The sequence below is a fragment of the Macrotis lagotis genome, chromosome 1, assembly GCF_037893015.1.
Source record: "Macrotis lagotis isolate mMagLag1 chromosome 1, bilby.v1.9.chrom.fasta, whole genome shotgun sequence".
NCBI lineage: Eukaryota > Metazoa > Chordata > Mammalia > Peramelemorphia > Peramelidae > Macrotis > Macrotis lagotis.
This window is the reverse complement of record NC_133658.1, coordinates 424424670-424447032: the sequence shown is the minus strand read 5'-3', so window position 1 is coordinate 424447032 and position 22363 is coordinate 424424670. Positions and strand designations below refer to the sequence as shown.

At 36.9% G+C, this 22363-nt stretch overlaps 1 protein-coding gene across 1 annotated transcript in view; it reads right to left on the bottom strand.

Annotated features, from left to right (window-relative positions):
• Positions 1-22363, bottom strand: part of CYP46A1 (cytochrome P450 family 46 subfamily A member 1) — a 57118-nt gene that overhangs the window by 7245 nt on the left and 27510 nt on the right. Inside the window, exons 6-12 of the mRNA XM_074230890.1 lie at positions 20772-20910; positions 16913-17023; positions 13883-14039; positions 12080-12139; positions 10090-10162; positions 7216-7300; positions 3056-3166 (exon numbers count right to left, since the gene is read on the bottom strand). Of these exons, the coding sequence (XP_074086991.1) occupies positions 3056-3166; positions 7216-7300; positions 10090-10162; positions 12080-12139; positions 13883-14039; positions 16913-17023; positions 20772-20910 (736 nt within the window). The remainder of the gene's footprint in view (positions 1-3055; positions 3167-7215; positions 7301-10089; positions 10163-12079; positions 12140-13882; positions 14040-16912; positions 17024-20771; positions 20911-22363) is intronic.

Below are 22363 nucleotides of genomic sequence, written 5' to 3'. Positions count from 1 at the left end.
CCATTGGTAACTGAGAAATCTTTTTTGGCAAGGCAATGGGGTTAAGTGGCTTGCCCAAGGCCACACAGCTAGGTAATTATTAAGTGTCTGAGACCGCATTTGAACCCAGGTACTCCTGACTCCAGGGCCGGTGCATTATCCACTGTGCCACCTAGCCGCCCCGGTAACTGGGAAATCTTGACAGCATCATCCACATCCAGAACCTGGGCATTCATGTTGTCATAAAATTGATACACAATACTGATGAACTTTTCCAGACAAACAAATTTTGACATAGTTTTCCACAACCCTTACAATTGAAAGTATCAAAGGCCTTGGTCAGATCCTCAAATGTTGTATACAGACTTCTGTTCTGCTCCTGTCATTTTTCCTGGAGTTGCTAGGCAGCAAGCACATCAACTGTTCCTTGATCCTTTCTGAACCCACACTGGTTCTCAGGGAGGTGACCATCTTCCAGGTGAAGGATCAGTTGAGAATAATTCTGGCAAGAATCTTACCAGCAATAACTAAAAGAGATATACCCCTGTGATTGTCACAGGACAATCTATTCCCTTTATCTTTATTGAGATGAACAATAGAGACATCCTTAAATTCTTAGGGGATAACCTTTTCATGCCATATAACCTGGAAAATTTTGGTCAATTTTTGGATGAGCAATGGATCCCCCACCATCGTAGATCTCAGCTGGAATAGAATCAGCACTAGGTGCTTTGCCACTTGAAAGGTGCCTAATGGCATTCAAAACCTCTTCTTCAGTTAGAAATCCTGCTAGAGACTGATTGACTTCAACTTGAGGTAAACAGTCAATGACTTCTGCATTGACTGATGGTGGACTGTTAAGAACATTATGGAAGTGTTCAGCCCATCTCTCTAGGATCATGCCCCTATCATTAATCAATGTGGCTCCATAAGTTCTGAGTAATTGAGATGCACCATAGGTCTTTGACCCATAAATAGGCTTCAGGGCATAAAAGCATTAAAACTAAATTGTTACTATCTGCATAAAACTGAATTTCATCTGAATTCTTACTAAGCCAAGAGTCCTGCATCTCTCTAAGTTTAGCTTGTACTTTACTTTTGATAGAATTAAATTAACCTTAGAAATGGATGAACTCTAGGGGTGGCTAGGTGGCTCAGTGGATAGAGCACCAGCCCTGGAGTCAGGAGTACCTGAGTTCAAATCTGACCTCAGACACTTAATAATTACCTAGCTATGTGGCCTTGGGCAAGCCACTTAACCCCGTTTGCCTTGCAAAAATGTAAAAAAAGTGGATGAACTCTCCTGCTGGTAAACCCTGTGGAGTTATTGTTATTTATTTAGCAGTTACTGTATTTCCCCATCATTTTCATCAAACCAGTCAATGTTTGTGAGTGCTCGGACTCAAATGAGCAAATTCAGTAAAATAGACCAAATCTCTGAAAGTTGCCCACTCTTTTTCTGCTCCACTGTTGCCATCTGTGCGTTGGCTCAGTTTTCTCTCCAAGTTAGCAATAAATTGTTCCTGCTCAGAGAGACACTCTAATCTCTTGATAATGCTTTGGTTATGTGAATATCTAGCTTGATGAGGATGAGTCTGTGATCCATTCTTCACCACACATTACTTTTGTCACTCTCACATTCTGTCTCTTCTCCTTATGATCACATAGTCTATTAGATGCCAATGTTTGCTGTGAGGGTGCATCAAGGAAGTTTTATTACATTTAGGTAAATGGAAGACAATGTTTGTGATGAGTTCATGAGATATGTGGCCATTGGTGTTACTTTCCAACTCTTTTCCTCCAAAGGACTCCTCGCCATGACTAGTAGTCTGAGCCTATTCGAGCATTAAAGTCACCTAGAATTATAAGCTTGTCCTCTTTTAGTACAGTGATGATAAAGGTCTCTGAGTCTTTATAATTTTTTTTTACTGCATTCGGGTTCATCATGGTGGGAGTATAGGCACTGATGATGGTTTTTTCCTGCAAGTGGCAGTCTCATTGTCATAAGCCTATTGTTCACTACTTTTGGTAAGTGTTCAAGCTTAACTAAATTAGTTTTGATTGCAAGACCCACCCCAACTTCACAGCACTCCCCTTCACTGTGGTCACTCCAGAAAAGCATGTATCTAGCTCTGACTTCAGTAAACTGGCCTTCATTTGCCAGCATTGTATCACTCAGAGCTGCAATTTGAATGTTATATTTGCTGAGTTCTCTTGCAACATCTTTGATGTCTATTGGATCTTCTATTGTCTATGAGTATATGCACATTCCATGCTCCAACGGTGAATGGAATCTTCTTAGAAAAAGTTTTTGTAGGTTTTTTTGTGTGTGTCTTAAGCATATTGTGGAATCCCCACCTGCCATGGTAGTCAAGTTTGGATAAGCAGACAATTTTTAGGGCACCTATTCTAGCCCAGGAGATGAGCAGTGTGATCCTACTGTTCCTTCCAGTGAGGAAATGACCTTATACCCTGGGCTGTTTGAGTGCAGGGTTGTGACAATACTGATGAACTTTTCTGGACAAATTTTGACATAATTTTCCATAAACTCTCACAACTGATGGTATCAAAGACCTTGGTGAGATCTACAAACATTGTGTACAGACCTCTGTTCTGCCCCTGGAATTTTTCCTGGAGTTGTCGGGCAACAAACACATCGACTGTTCCTTGATCTTTTCTAAAGTCACACTGGCTCTCAGGGAGGTGACCAGCTTCCAGGTGAAGGATCAGCTTATTGAGAATAAGTTGCTTCATCAAAATGAGAGGCAGAATCATTTCTAAAATGATGAGAAGGCATGAAAAATCAATTTGACTTTCTCCTTGACACTCCAAGTTCATCTTGGTCATAATGATATCTAATCTGCTTGTTACTTTTTAAAAGTGGGCCTTTGAGAAGTGCAAAGACCCAAGGAGACTGTCATTTCCCAAGGAAGCATCAGAATCATTACTTGAAAGGGAGCTGCACTTTGAAAATTTGATACCATCTTTCTCTTTCATTATTACCATTTATCTCTGACTGAAATTTTCTCCATTGTCAATCTTACCCTGGCAGCCAGTTATGAAAAGATAGACTTACAAATAATGAGGTACATCCTGGAATTAGAAGGCCATCAATCATTGTATCCTTTTCCAGCCACCGTGTGAGTCCTACTATAGGAGGATATAACCTGAGACTTTCTTTGAGAACCTAAAGAAATATATTAGGAAAGTAATTAGAAAATCCAGGAAAAAAGGAAACAAATTGAGTCTTCTCTCTACTAAATCTCTTGTCAAAGCAGATGCCAAATCTTGTCCTATCTACATCTATAACCTCTTTCTCACATAACATGTTGGATTTGTAATCAGGAAGTTCTGTGTTTGAATCCTGACCAGACACTTGCTTACTGTGTGATCTTAGACAAGACATTTAACCTCTCCAAGTATCAGTTTCCTCACCTGTAATATAAGAAAATTGGACCTAATGACCTTAAAGTTCCCCTTTAAATCTAAATTTATTGCCATATGATCCTTGACAAGACATTTAACCTCTCCAGGTCTCAGTTTCCTCACTTGTAAAATAAGAAAATTGGACCTAATGACCTTAAAGTTCCCCTTTAGATCTAAATTTATTGTCATATGATCCTCTTCTCTAAAGCCACTGGACATCAATTAGTCTTGCCTAATTATCCCCACCTGAACAATTTCAACAACCTTGTACCCAGCCCTTCCTGCTGTCTCTTCCAAGTCATCCATCACATACTGTCAGGCTCTTCTTTCTTATCCATGAAAATGGCTTCAGACTTTCCCCCAGTCACATTGCTATCAAGTGTAAGAAGTCTGAGTAAACCATTTCTTTCAGTATATCACATTTCCTCAAGGTATTTTTTTTATTGTTCAGTTGTTTTAGTCACATCCAATTCTTTGTGATCCCATTTGGGGTTCTTGGCCAAAAACTGGAATAATTTGCCATTTCCTTTTCTAGCTCATTTGACACATGAGGAAACTGAGGTAAAACAGAGTTAAGTGACTTGCCCAGAGTCACAAAGAGAATGTTTGAGACTGGATTTGATTTGAACTCAGGGAAATGAATCCTCTGACTCCAGGGACAGTTTTCTATCCACTGAGTCACCTACCCTATGAGATTTATGACTATCAAGTTTATATAGATAGTCCCTTCCTACTAGATTATAAATTCCATGAAGACAGGACTCACTCCATAGTGAAATTAGGTCTGGCTCAAGTAAGGACACTTCTTTCAAATCTTGACAAACAAATTACTTAATTTTATAACTAATTCCATAGAATTGCAGATTTAGAGAAGAGATCTTAGAATCCATTGAGTTTACAGTCCTCATTTTACAGAGAAGGAAACTGAAACTTGAAAAGATTGAGTAATTTGCCCAAGGTCATAGATATTAAATCTTTCCCCCCCAGCACCCTCCTGTCTTCCCAACTTCCATATTACTATCAAGGGTACCACCATCCCCCCAGTTACTCAAACTTGATACCAATGTGTGATCCTCAACTCCTCAGGCTCTCTCAATCTACAAATCCACTCATTTCCCAAATCTTATTGATTCTATCTTCAGAACTTCCCTTACACAAGTTCCTTTTTCTCCTGATGTTGCCACCACCCTGATACAGGCCCTTCTCACCTCACATCTGTTCTATTTTTAAAAATCTTCTAGTTGGTCTCTCTAGCGCAATTTTCTTCCTATTCTAATTTATCTTCCCATTAGCTGCCAAATTAATTTTTCAAAAGTACAGGACCGACCGTGTCAATTCCTATTAATAAACTTTCATGACTTCCAGTTACCTCTGGAATTATTTGGCTTTTAAAATCCTTCATAATCCGAACCCTTTACCTTTCCATTCTACTTAAAACTTATTCTTCACATGAACTCTTCAATTCAGTAACACCAGTCTCCTTGCTGTTCCTTGAACAAGACCTGACTTTGGGCATTTTCATGTCCCCTATGCCTGAAATTCCTACCTTTCTCATTTTCACCTTTTGATTCATTGATTTCCTTCAAGTCTCAGCTAAAAATCTCACCTTCTACAAGAAGCATTTGCCCTTAATGCTAGGGTCTTGCCTTTGTGATTATATCCAATTCATCCTATACATACCTTCCTTGTACATGTACAAGAAGGTGCTTAATAAATCTTTTTTGACTTTATTTGTCATTGTCCCCAGCCATGGGGTTATGCTTGGTTATCACTATTTCTTCTACACTTTCACCCAAGCAACCAGCTACTTTTGATCCCTTCCAAAGGAACAGGGTCTTTCCATGGTCCTTGCCAACATAGGAATCACTTATCCATAAAGGAAACTGTTCTTTTCAAGGAGTACAAACAGGGAAAATGTGGCAACAGGATTCTGGACTTTCCTTTTCTAATGAACATCTTGAGCTTAATATTACTGCAATTGCTACCCTGAAGGTCTATAAGAAATGTGTTTTGGCACTAGAAATTTTGCTATCTCTAGGCAAAACAATGGAAAGCACCAATCTACTTGTAGTAATTACTTTATCTATTAAATGTTAGTTGTTCCCCAGATGTTCTAGTCACAACACATGAACTGCACCTACTTAGTTGAACTTTGTATCTATGCCCTGCCTATTTTTCAACTCATAGCTTTATTTATCTTGTCTACCTCTCTCATTGGGTTTTTTTGTTTGTTTGTTTCTTCCAATTGAATAAAAAGGCTTAACCTTGCACAGTTTGAAGAAGAGGTTCTCCATGGCAAGAATATTTTCTATCTGTGTTTGAAGTGCTTCCTCTCTACAATTATAGGTAATAAAGAAAGTCTTGGTCAAACTTAAATGAAAATATAGGTTAAGTAAGAAACTTCACAATTATTTCATCCAGTCCTCTCATTTTACAAATGTGGAACCTGACCTAGTGATGCAGTATGGCCAAGTCTACTCCACTGGGGCTAGTCTCAATAGGGTAAATGAGACCTAGCCTCTAAGAATCTGTCTTGCAACTCCATTTCTTACTCAGAAGGAGGAATTTGGGGGGGGATTAAGAATGGATATACCAATTCTGGAAACCTATTTTATGCAATGCCCAAAAGATTACTAACTGTGCATAATTCAGTGATAAAGAAAACAAGGAAAAGGAAAAGGAGTCATATATTAAACATATGTGTATATATGTGTGTATGTAACATTTTTTTGTAGTGGCAAAGAAATGGAAATAGAGTGGAATGCCTTGATAAATTATGGCATATGAATGTGATAGAATATTATTGTTCTATAAGAAATTATGAAAGGGATGGTTTCAGAGAAACTCAAGAAGACTCATAAGAATTAATGAACAGAGTAGTGATCAGAATAATTTATACAATAAGAATATTATAAAAAACACTTTGAAAGACTTAAGAACTCTGATTAACACAATGACCTATCACAATTCCAGAGGACTCATTCATGAAGAAACTTGTTACCTTCTGACAGCTAGGTGATGGACTCAGAGACACCTATTTTTTTACATAGTCAATGTGGGACTTTTTTGCTTTACTATATATACATACATATATATTATAAAGGGTTTTATTTTTCTTTATTTTTTCGATTAGGATAAGGCAGAGGAGGGAGGGAGAGAAAGAAAATTTTGATTAATTGAAAAAATTTAATTGAATAAAAAAATGTAGCGAATGGAGGCAGCAGGGACTGATATGGCAGCAATTATTTCTCTCAACCCTGGAAGATATATAGTAGTAGGTTGGGGCAGAGAAGAAAGGTAGAGCATCCTGCCCAAGAGGAAGGGTATAATGACTATGGAACTATTGAGAATGTTAACTCAGTTCCTTCAAAAGAGAAAAGGGATAGTCATAACATGGATGAAGGAGGTCATGTTGCAAGAATGATAAAGGACTGTCAGAAAGAGGAAATAGATATTGGCTACCTGTCTGATCCATCAGTCATTTCTAACCTCTTGAAGAAATAAAAATGTCCAAAGTACCTTCTAAGTTTTTGCATTAAGGGAGAAAGCCCTGATTGCCATTACCCTAGTTATTACTCTGTGTTTAAACAAGGTTCCAAAAAGGGTTTGCTGAGTTTAGTGTATTGTATCCGATGAAGCATGTGGGCTCTATGATTAGTGAACTTCTAGCATACTTGAGAATGCCAAGAATACTCTCATCAGCTAAGGTCTCAAGTCAAGGCAAAAGCCTTTACATTCTAGCTCAGTCATAAGTACAATTCCCAAATTTAGGTGTTTTGTTTGTTTGTTTTTTCATCACTGTAAGCATACCTGTGAGAGATACTGCAACTTTCCAAGGTCTTGATATTCAATGTACTTTTTGGAACCAATAACTTCATCTACCTCAGCATGAAGCCTATTAGAGAAATCAGAAAGGAGAATTTGAAACTGTTTTCCAAGAAGTTCTTCCACATTCAATTAGATTCAAATACTACCAAGGAGGTTATGGATGGTGTTTCCTGTTCAAGATGTGCAGGGCCTGATGGCCTCTGGGGTCCTTCCCCTCTTGAAGATTCTCTAAGTCTACTTCTCTTATGACATGATATTCAGTTTTCTAACTATCCTGTTCACTCCTCTGGTAGGGATTCAGATTCTTGTCTTAGATGCTGATAAAAGGAGTTGTAGCTGTTTAGCCTAAAGGAAAGTTATTGTGTGCAAAAATATCACTTTGGTGCTTCATCTTAGACTGGGGTGACTTTGAGTTCTCAAAGACTATGTGGACCGATTTCTCTCAGGTTCTACCAATCTGAAAAGTCTTTGACTAATATCTCTATGCCAGAAAATATTAAATAACAATAACTAATATTTATACATTAAATTATATTAAATAATATAACATATAGTTAATATTTATATAGGATTTACTATGTCCTAAACACTTTACAATTATTTTATTTGATCCTCTGGGAGGTAGGTGCTATTATTATTATTATTCACATTTTATAGTTGAAGAAACTGAGGCAAACAGAGGCTAAGTGGACTTGTCCCTGATTACACTGCCAGTAAGTGCCTGAGGTTAGATTTGAATTCGGGTCTTCCTGATTCCAGGTCCAGTGCTATCTACTGTGCAAGAGGGAAGCATAATACCCTTGGAATTGGGGTTAGTCACAAAAGGAATTAGGGTTGAAAAGGTCATTGGCTCTGGAATTAGAGGTCCTGAGTTCAAATTTTATCTCTGGCACTCCCTACCTGTGAGTAAACTTTGGATCTAGTTTCTCCATCAACAAAATAGAGTTCCTGAGGTCCTTTCACGCTTTTAAGCTACAATATTATAAAAGTAAATATCAACAACATTTTAAAGTTGGCTATTGTAAACCCCCCCAGAAGGGAAAAAAACCACCAAATGGCCTTCAATATTGTTTAGCCCCCCTTCCAATTCTGCAATGTTGGTATCAGAGTGGGGAAAAAAGAGAAGGGAGAAAGTAAGTGATAAAAAAGAAAAAACCATCAAAAAATTTTAAAACTATCTTTAAAAATTCCTCAATAAAGATGGTAAAGTTTCTATATGTACAAAAATATTTACAGCAGCTCTTTTTGTTGTGGGAAATAATTGGAAATTGAAGGAATACTTATCACTTGGGGAATGGTTGAACAAATTACGGTAGGTAATTGTTATGGAATTCTATTGTGCTAAAAGAAATGATGAGCAGGATGCTTCCAGAAAAACCTGGAACTTGAATAATTCCTAGCTGATATTAAAACTCAAAAATCTATCTTTTACTTCCAATGTTCTGATAATGATATTTTATAGTTCAGTCATGAAAACACTGTGAAGAACCAAAATTATGCATAACCTAAAAGGTAATCATGGGATGTATGGTGAAGGCAAGTGGACCCTATAGCACATTATTAATCATGCTTAGGCACAAGACACAGGAGAAAATATGTCATATAGGAAAGATATCATAAGGAAATATACCAATCATTTAGGGAAAGCAACAGATAATAGATGATAAACTGAGTACTGGAATTAATATGCAATGAACTATCTAGAGGAAGGTCTCTAGAATGTTGACTAAATTCTTTAGGGAGGACTTATGGGAGGATATGAACAAGAACTTGCTGCAATGAGAAAGTATGCACAGCTTTGCAGGCTATACTATTAAAGGAAGGGCCCATATTGATGAAGTTATGGATGTATTAAGAAACTAAATTATAAGTTATAAGGAAGAGGGACTGACTTGTTGTCCTAGGTCACAGGGAGCAGAAGTAGGACCAGTGGGGTGGAGGGAGGGGGGGCAGGGAAATGAGTAGACTTACAAGGAAGTAGATTTCAACTCCATTTAAGAAAACTCTCCCTAATAATCAGAGCTATCTGAAAATGGAAAGGGCTGTGTTGGGAAGCAGAAATCATAGATTTAGACCTGATGGAAACCTAAGACACCACCTAGTCCAATCCTCTTATTGGAAACTGAGGTTAAGAATGATTAAATACCCACAGAGTAAGCCCTCAGAAAAGCAGAATCTGAATCTAGGTTGTATAAAAGGAGACTTTCCTGTTGCCAATTACCTGCTATAACCCTTTCTCCCAAACCCCTATCCTATCCCATTCTGGAAAAAGTTCAATCTAATCTATCCCTGACTTTTTGGTGGTATCTGCCCCTTGTTTAAAACTGACCCCCCCCAAAGTGAGTTCAAATTCATGTGACCTTGTGAATGGACCATTTCTGTGGGTACTTGGTCTAATTCAGCTACTCTTCCATATTCATTTTATGATGCACCATTTTCACTTTCTCATCAAGAGCTATTATTCAGTCATTTCAGTCAAGCCCAGACTCCTCATGACTCCATTTGGAGTTTTCTCGGAAAAGATACTAGTTTTGTATTTCATTCTCCAGCTTATTTTACAGAGGCACACAAGTTTAAGTGATTTGCCCAGAGTCACACAACTAATATGTGTCTGAGACTGGATTTGAACTCAGGTCCTCCTGATTCCCAGGCCTGGCACTCCATCTACTGTGCCACCTAGCTGCCCCATCAAGAGTCACTTGGTATTAATTTCAACAGTTCAACCAATTAGGCATTGGAGTCTATACTTCATATAAACTTATGCTAGTATCTTTGCCTAGGAGGTCCTGGAAAATAAATTAATATCCTTGGTAGCTAATCCTCAAGAGACACTAAACTCAAAGGTCAACAACTTACTGTTCTACTATTTTTGGATGTTGTCGCAGTTCCAATAATGTAAATAATATCTGAGTGCAAGTGGTTTCAACTCCTGCAGCAAAAACAACAGTGGTGAAAGTAAAAAGAGATTGAGTTAATATAATGCATTATGTTTGCAAAGGACTTACAAATATTGTCTTGTTTGATCCTCATGAAAATCCCTATTTTAAATATCAGGATACTGAGGTTGAGGGCAGTTATGTGACTTGACCAGGGTCACACAGTCAAAATGGTGGAACTTGACTCAACACTTTCTGTCTTGAGATACAATGGTCTATCCCCTGCAACACCTGACTGAACATCTCCCACATACTGTCAGAAGTTATTGAAGAATTAGAGTCTCTGAAACATATTACATGTAAGCACTATTAATACAAGGACTAGGTCTAACTTACCTACTGAATTATCTCCCTCGTTCACCACCACAAAGCAGACATTTAATAAATTCTTGTTGAATGAATTAAATGAATTTCAGAGCTAAACAAATCTTATCACTAAACCTAGAATACTGCAACTTTAAATATTGCATTTAGATCACAAAAACCATAGTCTATCAGAATAGGAAAGGCTCCTAGAATCACTAAATCATGGAATAGTTCTGTTATCATAGATTCACAGGAGAGAGTTGAGAGGTCAGTTCATCCAAAATCATCATTTCTCTCTGGCCTACTCACCTCCCTGATTTCCTTTAAGTCCTAACTTAAATCCTACCTTCCACAGGAAATCTTCCTCAAGTCTCTTATTTCCCCTTTGTTCTGTATATGGCTTTTTTTTTTAGGTTTTTGCAAGGCAAACGGGGTTAAGTGGCTCGCCCAAGGCCACACAGCTAGGTAATTATTAAGTGTCTGAGGCTGGATTTGAACCCAGGTACTCCTGACTCCAGGGCCGGTGCTTTATCCACTGCGCTAACTAGCCACCCTTGTATATGGCTTTTTTAAAAATATCTTCCATTAGATTGTAAGCTCCTTGAGGGCAGGGACTGTCTTTTGACTCTTTTTGTATCCTTTGCCTCAGCTCAAACACATAGTAGATTTTTAATAAATGTTTACTGATTGATTGATTTTACAGAGGAAACTGTAAGGCACAAAGAGAAATGACACTGAAGAACACACAACTAGTCATAGCTAAGCCAAGACTAGAGTCTATATCTCCTAACATCTGATTCACTGCTCAAGAGTTATTGGTGGTGCAGCCATGGGAAAGTATTTTAAACTATGTCTGTTTCCTCATTAGTAAAATGGTATTGGTGATATTTGCCCTACTTAAAGTTTACCATGCTATTTAAATGAGGTCATGTATATAAAATAAGCTAGATATTAATCAGGTCTTATAACTACTATGATAATCAAAGTGTCATGATCCTGAAAGTTTACTTATATTATTAATTTGGTTCTCACCATAAATCTCAGGTTTAACTCAGTTTCTGTCTCAATTACCAAAAATTCCTGCTAGGTGGAACCTAACTTAGGAAAGCTCATCCATATTAGAAAAGTAAAATGGAAAGTGATTTATTGTTTTCATTACCTGATATCTTGATCTGTATATACTAGGAAATAATGGACTGAGTTAGGACACCTGAGTTTGAGTCTCAGCTCTGCCAATAATTCACTATGAGGTCTAGGATGAGCCATTTGTAGAATGCTATTATGCTTTCTGGATTCAACATTCTTCGGTCTAAGATTCTAAGGTCCATTCTAGTTTTTTTTTTTTTTTAGGGCTCTACCTTCTGTTCTTTTTTAGCATTCACATTTTATGTGGGAAATGACATACAAACTAGAAAACAGGGACTCACATTAGTCTGTCTGAAACAGAACTTTACCCAATTCTTATAGAGATAAAGAGAAAAATTATCCTAAGGGCAGGGGGACTAAAAATGACAGATTTTCCTTATTTTTAAAAATTACTCCAAGTGCTCGCTTCAGCAGCACATATACTAAAAATTACTCCAAGCCATTAAGAGATTACAAACCAGCAAAGAGAAAAGTGAGAAAATTATCCACCAGAAACTCATCATCTGGCCCTTCTTCAGCTGCAAAAGACAAGGAAAAGATGATCATTGCCTTAAATCAGAACAATTTATATAATAACATTATACTGAAAAACAGCTTTATAAGTCTGGAGAACTCTGATCAGTGCAATGACCAACCATAATTTCAAAGGACTGATATATGCCCTCCAACTTCTGATAGATAGATAAACAATCAAGATGGAGAATAATATGTTTTAGTACATGATAAATACAAGAATTTGCTTTGTTTGACTATTCATATTTGTTTCTAGGGTCTAATTTTTCATCTTGATATGTTCAATGAGCGAGAGAGAGAGAGAGAGAGAGAGAGAGAGAGAACAGAAGTGATTGTTAATTAGTGTAAATAATAAAAATTAAACCTTAGCAAAAAAAATTGCTGCTTGACATATTCAAGCAATTACAACTTTGTTTGAGATACTGCCTCTGTCTAAAACAGTATTTCCCATCTTGCTGTTTATTGACATTCTACTCATCCTTCAAAGGCAAGGTCCAGTGTCACGAATCATGAAACTTCCTTAAGTTCCATTCCCAGTCCAAAGTTTTCTCTTCCTCCTTAGAAATCCTATAGTAATTTGCTCATGTCTTTTTTATTCATTGATCTACTTGAAAATTTCAAGGATCTATGATGTTTTTGATATGAATATCTTCTTTACCAATAAAGATTGCAATCCCCTATATGTCAATAAATGGTCTGAGAATTGCTGTAGCTGGAAGAATCATCACCAAACTAGTGATGAACTTCTCTCAACCTCTTCCTCCTCTTCCTTTTTTCTTTTCTTTTCTTTTTTTTGTAAGGCAATGGGGTTAAGTGACTTGCCCAAGGCCACACAACTAGTAATTATTAAGTGTTTGAGGTCGGATTTAAACTCAGGTCCTCCTGACTCCAAGGCTCTATCCACTGTGCCACCTAGCCACCACCCTCCTCTTCCTTTTTAAAGAAGGAAAGGAAGGCAGGGAGGCAGTCAAAGACAAAATTTGATTGCAATGGATTGCAGTTAACAGAATATAGGGAGATCAAAACAAAAAATCTGCTTCAGATCTTCATTGAGAATGAACAGGGCAAGAACATCAACTGAAGGTTCATGAATTTCAAGGGTTTGATCTATTCTACAATGAGTAGAAAAATTCCCTTCTGTTGCCTGGTCATATATTTTAAAACAAAATCACAGTTTGTTATATTATTTTATATGTTTGGGATTTATTGGTTAAACAAAGATTAATGCAATTCTTGCTAAATAATAAAATGAAAAAAGTCATTTCAAGAAAGTGATAAAAATTGAAAGTAACCAAAAGGGCAATGGAGAGACATATGGTCAGTGCAAGTAATCTGTATTTCATTATAAGCAATAAGTTACTTGTAGGAAGTAACATAAAAAACATTGCTAGGAAACATGGGATCAGATAAGGAGGTAAGCTGTTCACATAGAAATAATGACTGAGCTTTCAGTCGCAATGAAATGGTAAAAGACTTTCATCCCAAAGGGCAGATCTTCTTTGGAAGAGTTTTAACAGATTACAAATAAGAGTTGTGCATAAGAAAGATTTGGATATGTTGAACTTGTATATGTGAAGGACATAAACCTTACAGATAGGCATATGAATGAATTGAAATACTAAAGTAATAACAGTAATGTTGACTTTGAGCACCATTTCTGCCTCTTTACAAAGTCCCTAAAATAGAATTAATTTCAAGGCCAAGTTTTCTTTCTTTCTTGTAAGGAAAATGGAGGCACATATATCTACCTGTTCCTTTAAGTAACTGTGTGATGACATCTGGTGGGAACTCTTGATTATTCTGGATGGCTTCACGCCTATTCTTGATCCACTGTTTTCCCATCTGGCGCAGAAATCTTACACCCTCTTGGGCCCTGTTTATCAATTTCCGTTTTCCTAGAGAAAACTTAGCAGGTTGTTTATTTAGCTTCATTATTTCAGAGGACAATTCAATATAATTCAATAAATACAAGTTAAGGATTTGCTGTGTACAAAGCCCTATGCTAGGTCCTGGGAATGCAAAGATAAATATTAAACAGATCTTATTCTCAAGAAGCTTATAATCTAATATAGATGATAAGGAGGGTAGAAGTAGAGGTAGGCAAAAACACAAATAAGTGTGATAAGACAAGAGAATAAGGAGATGGTAACTGAGGTTTTGGAAAATGTTAGGGCTTCACTGAATGGAGTTAGGAAGCAGGGATTCTAGCAAGATAAAAGGGAAAAGAAAAGGCACAGAAACAAGTGAGAGTTAGGTTGAGAACAGACTACAGAAATTAGTCCAGTTTGCTAGAAACATAACACATAGACAAAAATCTTTGTGTTGGAAGAAATCTCAGAGATCTATGATTTGGAAGGAATACCTTCAGTAGCATTCTAAACAAGTAGTCAGGAAATTAGGAGCAAAATTCAAGGAGAATGGAAAAATAAAAGTGAAGCTTAATTTTAAAGGACTTTGAGTGCCAGACGGGTGACACTGGAGGGCTAAGAAAGGAAAGGATTCGAGTGAATGTCCGTCAGTTGGGGAATGGCTGAACAAACTGTAGTATATGTATGTTATGGAACACTCTTGTTCTATTAGAAACCAGGAGGGATGGAAATTCAGAGAAGCCTGGAAGGATTTGCATGAACTGATGCTGAGTGAGATGAGCAGAACCAGAGGAACATTATACACACTAACAAGGCAACATGGGGGTGATGATCAACCTGGACATGCTCATTCCATCAGTACAACAATCAGATACAATTCTGGGGTATCTTTGATAGAGAATGCCATCTGTATCCAGAGAAAGAATTGTGGAGTTTGAACAAAGACCAAAGACTATTACCTTTAATTTTTTTTATTTTTTAGTTTTTTGCAAGGCAGTGGGGTTAAGTGGCTTGCCCAAGGCCACACAGCTAGGTAATTATTAAATGTCTGAGGCCAGATTTGAACTCAGGTACTCCTGACTCCAGGGCCGGTGCTCTATCCACTGTGCCACATAGCCGCCCCTATTATTTTTAATTTTTTAAAAATTATCTTATTATATAATTTTTCTATCTCTTATACTTTATTTTTCTTCCTTAAGGATATGATTTTTTTTTCATCACATTCAACTTATATCAATGTATACCATGGAAACAATGTAAAGACTAACAGACTGCCTTCTGTGGGGGATGGGGAGAGGGAAGTGAGATTAGGGGAAAAATTGTAAAATTCAAAATAAATAACTTCTAAAATTTTTTTTAAATTAAAGAAAAAAGAAACCAGGAGGGATGGCAATTCAGAGAAGCCTGGAAAGACTTGCATGAACTGATGCTGAGCAAGATGAGCAGAACCAGAAGAACATTGTACACCCTAACAGCAACATGGGGGCGATGATCAACCCTAATGGACTTGCTTATTCCATCAATGCAATAATCAGGGACAATTTTGGAGTATCTGCAATGGAGAATACCATCTGTATCCAGAGAAAGAATTGTGAAGTTTAAACAAAGTTTAAACAAAGATCAAAGACCATTACTTTCAATTTTTAAAAAAAAAGTTGTCTAATAAGACATAATTTTGCTATCTCTAATATTTTATTTTTTTCCTCAAGGATATGATTTTTCTCTCAAGCACATTCAATTTTGATCAGTTTATAGCATGGAAATAATGTAAAGATTATCAGACTGCCTTCAGGGAGGAGGTAATGGAGGGTAAAATTCAAAACCTTACAGAAAAATGATAGGTAGAAACTACTATTGTATATAATTGGAAAAATAAATAAAAATTTATTTAAAAAAAAAAAAAGGAAAGGATTTTGACCCGAGTGAAGTGCTTCAGGCTATAATGTAAAAGGAGACAAGATACCAACACACTAAGAAAGTGGTTTTAGTTTTAAATCACAGATCAGGTAGAAAAAAAATCCCCCAAATTTTATAACTCCTGAATTTTTATTCTCTGTGCTTTTCCTTCCTTATTCTCTTCCATCCCACCCCTTGTTCAATGAATCCATGCCACCACATGATCCAGAACTTTGAGTGTTTTACTGTTTGTTTTTTTAGGTGTTTTTTTTTTTTTTGGCAAGGCAGTGGGGTTAAGTGGCTTGCCCAAGGCCACACAGCTGGGTAATTATTAAGTGTCTGAGGCTGGATTTGAACTCAGGTCTGGGGTGGCTAGGTGGCGTAGTGGATAAAGCACCAGCCTTGGAGTCAGGAGTACCTGGGTTCAAATCCGGTCTCAGACACTTAATAATGACCTAGCTGTGTGACCTTGGGCAAGCCACTTAACCCCATTTGCCTTACACACACACAAAAAAAAAACCCTAAGGAACTCAGGTCCTCCTGACTCCAGGGTCAGTGCTCTATCCACTGCACCACCTAGTTACCCTGAGTGTTTTGCTGTTAAGCAATTCCTATCTATAGAGATGATCCCTCCATTAAATAGTAATCTTCAAGGGATTAAGAAGACTTGTTAGTCAAATGCTTCTTATATTCATTCTATAAAAAATGGATTGATCAACTACTCAGAACAATTTTTCTTGCCCAGAAGATACTCTGATGTGCTAAAAAGAGAAATAGTCTGGGAACTGGGAGAGTGGATATTAGAGCATCCATTCACTCAATAGATTATTTCCCTTCCCTTGATATCAATTTCGTCTTTAAAATGAGAATATGGGTCTAAATGATTTCTAAGGTCCTTTCCAGCTATCTACTCTATGTTCTATGGTTCTAAGCTTCCTCCCACATCAATATTCTCTGCCTTAAAATCAGTGCTGACTCTAATAGGATATTTATGCAAGAAGGTTAAATTAATACCTTTGAAAAGGGCTCAGAGCTCAGATTGATGCCTTCCATGATATCTCTTATTATAATAAGAAATGACTTCTGTATATCAACCAAAGAGTTTGACTCCATTCCAAAAAATGCCTGCAGAGAAAAAGAAGCAAAATGTTATTAATCAAATCATTTTTGGATGGGAAGCTATGAGATCAACATGAAAAGGAAAGTGCCTTGAACTGAGAGTCAAGAGAACTATTTTGTAATCTTGGCTGAGTTAACCCTCTGTGATTCTCAGAGCTGCATCTGTAAAATGGTGGAATTGTGCTAGATGATCTAAAAAGATTTATTTTCACTTAATTCATTATAAGAATATATAACTTAATGAAGTAATGATTGAATAACTGCTGATGATCTTACAGATTCATGACTTTTTAGAAGGTCTACAGGAAATGTTTACATCTTAGACTGAGATCTTCATTAAGGGTAAGAAAATTAAGTTTAATGTTGCCCTGGATAAGACAGAATTCTGTTATAAGGAAACTATATAGGACATAATCCTAAAAGGAACCCTTCCTGCCTCTAGGGCTCAGAGAGATGCCATTCTATGTTAGAGACATGTCTCAATCCTATATTCATCCTCCCCAGAGTTCACATGTCAGAATCCATGAATTAGCAAGTGTTGTAAGAGGCAATAGGGCTGATTGCACTTCCAACTTCAGCCATAACTTCAAGACCATAACTCAGAAGGAATTCCTGACAGATTAACATTCATTTCAAGCAATCCTAGACATTAGAACACACTCTATCTCATGTGTCAGCTTATTAGATTCTCATTCATTAATAAAAAGAGCAATGTCTTCATATCATTGCCTAGGAAAGAAATGAAGTAGAGATTTTCAAAATCCACCTGGTGCTGATCCCACTGGGTTCATAAATACAGCATCTTTTTTTAATTGTACAAACTAGGGACCTCTTTTCTTGGTTGAGATTGCAGTGTTGGAAAACTTTCCAACTTTCCAACTTTCAATTTTCCAACTTTCAACTTTCAAAGTTGGAAAAAGAATTTCCAACTTTCTATTCTGAAAGTATCCAATTGAATCTTGCTTACTTCTCTAAGGAGTCATGATATTTGGGAGCTAATCAGTGTTCTGAGTTAACTCATTAGATAGCACAGACTCTCAGAGGGTCAATGGATAGATTTCAAGGGGTCTGGTGAAGTTGACAAGGCAACAGATGGGAATTTTTCTACTAAATGCAAAGAAATATTCCTTTTTCTTCAGTGATCTATAATCGAATCCATGAAACTTCAACTGATTATTCTTACCCTGTTCATTCCCATTGAGAACATGAAACTCATTCTAGTGTTAGTCCCCTTGTAGGTGATTCAATTCCTCATATGCTATAAGCTCAATGGCAATATCATTTTAGATAAAATTTTTTTCTAGCTCTCTTCACTTCCTTTCTTTCTTCCCCTTCTCAAAATAAGGTGTCTTTTTAAAAAATCATTATTGCAGAAAATGCCATAATTTAGTAAAACTAAAGATGTAATTTTTTGTTTTGTTTTATCCAATCTCTTAAATCCCTTAAATCTACATCAGTCTAGAATGGGATAGAGTATGCTCTAAGGTTTAAGATTTCATGGCATGAATTTTAGCCTGTAAGTCTACAAAGGTTCAGGAATTCCTTCTGATCAATGGCCCTGGATTTACTCCTTAAATTGGGAATGCAATTACCCTTGTTGCCCTTTCCACCATTTATGGCCCTCTTATGGAAGTCTGAGCCCTGATCTATGGACTCCCCTAGGATGCATATGGGATTGAGTAGTCCATTGAGTCATGCTAAAGTGTATTTATAAGTGATTATAGAATAATGCTAGATTGTGGTATGGAATAGGAAAACAGTGGATATTCTGACCATCACAACCATGTAGTTCTCATGCTCACAATAGTTGAGAGGAAGATGTAGCTACAATAAATTAGAAGATTTGTTGGTGGAATAAAAAATAACAACTGCCTTCTCCAGATGTGAGCTAGAGTTGTATTAGAAGAATCAATATACAGATTTAGAATACCTACTTTGTGATAAAACTACAAAGGACCAAGCTATTTTGCCTGTGACTTAGCAGAATATTATTACTTCTTTTTTTTAAGGTTTTTGCAAGGCAAATGGGGTTAAGTGGCTTGCCCAAGGCCACACAGCCAGGTAATTATTATGTGTCTGAGGCTGAATTTGAGCTCAGGTACTCCTGACTCCGGGGCTGGTGCTCTATCCACTTCACCACCTAGCTGCCCCAGAACATTATTACTTATAAAGTTCCATTTGGCTTTAAATTGAACCACTTTGAAAGTTTTACTAATCTTAAGAGCCTTCTGGCTACTCTTTAGATGACTGAAGGGCTAGTTCCTCCCATGTGCTTAATATTGTCTTTTTCTCTCCACCCTCCTCTAAATAACTTTTTGGACCCCAAATAACCTGCCCTATGATGACTTCAATCCTATTATTGTATGCAGCACATAATAGAAGAGTTCATATTTATTTCACTACTTTTTCTGTATTAGAGTAAAACATCAGAATTATAATGAACCAATTAGAACACTGCACTTTGCTACCAGTTAGCAGGTACATAATGAAATCCTATAAATAATAAACAGATTGTTTCAAAATGGTTTGTACTGAGCACAAAAAAGAGAGAATGTGGAGACATACCCCATCTAGGTGGATAGAGCACTAGATTTAGAATGAGGAAGACTGATCTGTCTGAGATGCTAACTATGTAATCCTGGACAAGACTGTATGCCTCAGTTCCTCATCTGCCAAATAAGCTGGATAAAGAAATGGCAAACCACTCCAATACCTTTGCCGAGAGAAATTCCAAAATGGGATCAAGGAGAGTCAGTCATGACTGAAAAAAACTGAACAACAAATGTATTCTCTTGGCTGCAGATTACAAAATAACATTGAAACAATACTTTAGTCTGAAGCTGTATTTCTAATCTGAATGAGAAACCCTTAGTAGTCTTTCAATAACAGTTAATTAGATCCAAAACAATGCCCTGAAATCTTCTTTTTTTTGCATTCATATGAAAAATAACCAATCTGTGAACAGAGAAGGCTGTTCAACCCAGGAAAAACCTCTTACTGAATTGATTAATAATTACAGTCAGAGAAAGGAGTCATTCTTTAACTCAGTTAATAGAAATATCTCTTCGGTTTAACTTTAACCGGGTAAAAAAGAAAATTCTCCACCCTACATGAACATGTTCTATTTGATGAATCAAAACTGTTTACTAAATAAACTCTCACCTGAGTTCTGTAATTATACTTACTCTTTTTATGGAATTTAGACTTTGTATGAGGATACTACAAATTACAACTTGAAAATGCTTCAGGTGAGAAAGAGAGAGATTATCAAAAGCAGGATGAATTTGGGTTCTTTTGGATTTTCTTAGAGTAATAATTGAATGTATAGATGTTTATCTCTGGCAGGCTTGAGTCTAAAGCACTGAATTGGGGACATCTAGGTGGCTCAGTAGATAGAGCACAGGTCCTGAGGAGGACCTGAGTTCAAATCCTGCCTCAAACACTTAATAATTGCCTATGTAATCTTGGGCAAGTCACTTAACTCCATTGCCTGAAATAAATAAAAAAAAATTTTTAAATTAAAAAAAAATAAAGCACTGAATCTTTTCTTTCACATGATTTCATTATTAAATAGCAAAGTGATAAAAAAAAATGTACTCTGAAATGAAATGTAGTCTAAAATGAAATTTCTAATGGCAAAGGAAAGGAGAAATCAGGTTGCCTTGACCAAAATATAAAAGTCAAAAAAAAAATAGGTAAATTGATTTTTACTTCTTTGCTCATTGACATGATGTTGGAAAAGTCCCTTATTTACCTTAGAAGATATGGCATAAATGGTCGAGCATATCAAATCTTCCATGAATACTTCAGTCTGTCCATCTGCCTGGGATTCCAGTATTTCCATCATTTGCTCCACTTTTTCATTGATTATCCCCATCGTACTCATCAAGTAACTAAGAAAACAAGCATAATTATACTATATAATGACAATATGTCTAATAACATTTTCCAGCTAAAGAAAAATGAGACATCATGGAATGGAAGATAGAGAACTAATGTGAATAAAAAGAAGAAAAGAGGGAAGAGAGAAGAAGGAAAAGGAGGAAAGTGAAAGGAGGAAGATGAGGATAAGGAAAAGAAGGAGGAGGAAGAGGAAGAAAAGGACAGGAGGAGGAAGAGGAAGAGAAGGAAGTAGAAGGGAAAAGGAGGGGGAAAGACAAAGAGAAGGAGGAAGAAGAGGAGAAGGAGAAGGCAGTGAAGAAAAGAAGGACAAAGAGAAGGAGGAAGAGGAGAAAGAGAAGAAGGAAGAAGAAGAAGAAGAGAATGAGGAAGAGGAAGTGTAGGAAGAGGAAGAGGAGAAAAAAGAAGGAAGAGGGAAAGGGGGTGATGAAAGGACAGATAGCAGTTCATAATTCAAAAGGCAGTTTTTAAAATTAAAACAAAACTCAGAATTCCAGACTTGAAAAGAACTTTAGAATTAGAGACATAATATCAAATTGGAAACATGGTTGTAAAGTATAAGCAATAACTTAGTTGAACTCTCCCAACATGCCCCTCCAAACAACTTTAAAAATAATGTCTCAATTTGAATTCTGGAGTGGCAAAGCCAATCAAAGGTAAGAGGTGATCAGGAGAGGTCTATGATACCAGGTAGAGACTGATCAGATTGCAGCTCAGGTCCCAGCAGCTCTTAGAGGCAGCTGCATCAGTGGTGGTAACAGCAGTTTCGGGAGCTTTCAGCCCACATAATAAAAAGATCTGACAACTTGTCAGAAAAATTACAGAGAACCCTTTGCTGGCACTACATGTAGGATGTTTTATTGCCATATGAGCAAGTCTGGGTTGCAGTTCCCTGGGCAAAAAAAGACTCTAGTATTTACACCTCTAAAGGATCCTTGTCACTGTTTTAAGGAGGAGAACAGTTCTTGTGGTTGCTCACAAGGAAGCAGGAGCCCAGGACTTCATTCCAATGCAGAAAGAAGTAATAGTTCTCTCAGTCACAAAGGAACAAGGTCCCTTCCTGGCCAAGACCAGAGCATAGGCCAGAAGAACAGTGACCATACTCCATCTTGAATCATACCCCCTTGGAAACACCCAAGACTTACAGATTCTCAGAACTAGCTCTAAAAAACAATAACACAAAAAAAATTATTTTAAAGTTAGAAAAAATAATAAGAAAATTCATCTGGAAGAACAAAATGTCAATAAATGTCAAGTGAATCAATGAAAAAAAGTGAAATTCTAACAGCACCTGTTCTCAAATGGTATTATAAAGAGGTCATCATCCAAATAATCTGGTACTGGTTAAGAAATAGAGCAGTGGACCAGAGGAATGGATTAGGTATATAATACACAGTAGGTTAATGACCATCTAGTGTTTGATAAATCCAAAGGTCCAAACTTTGG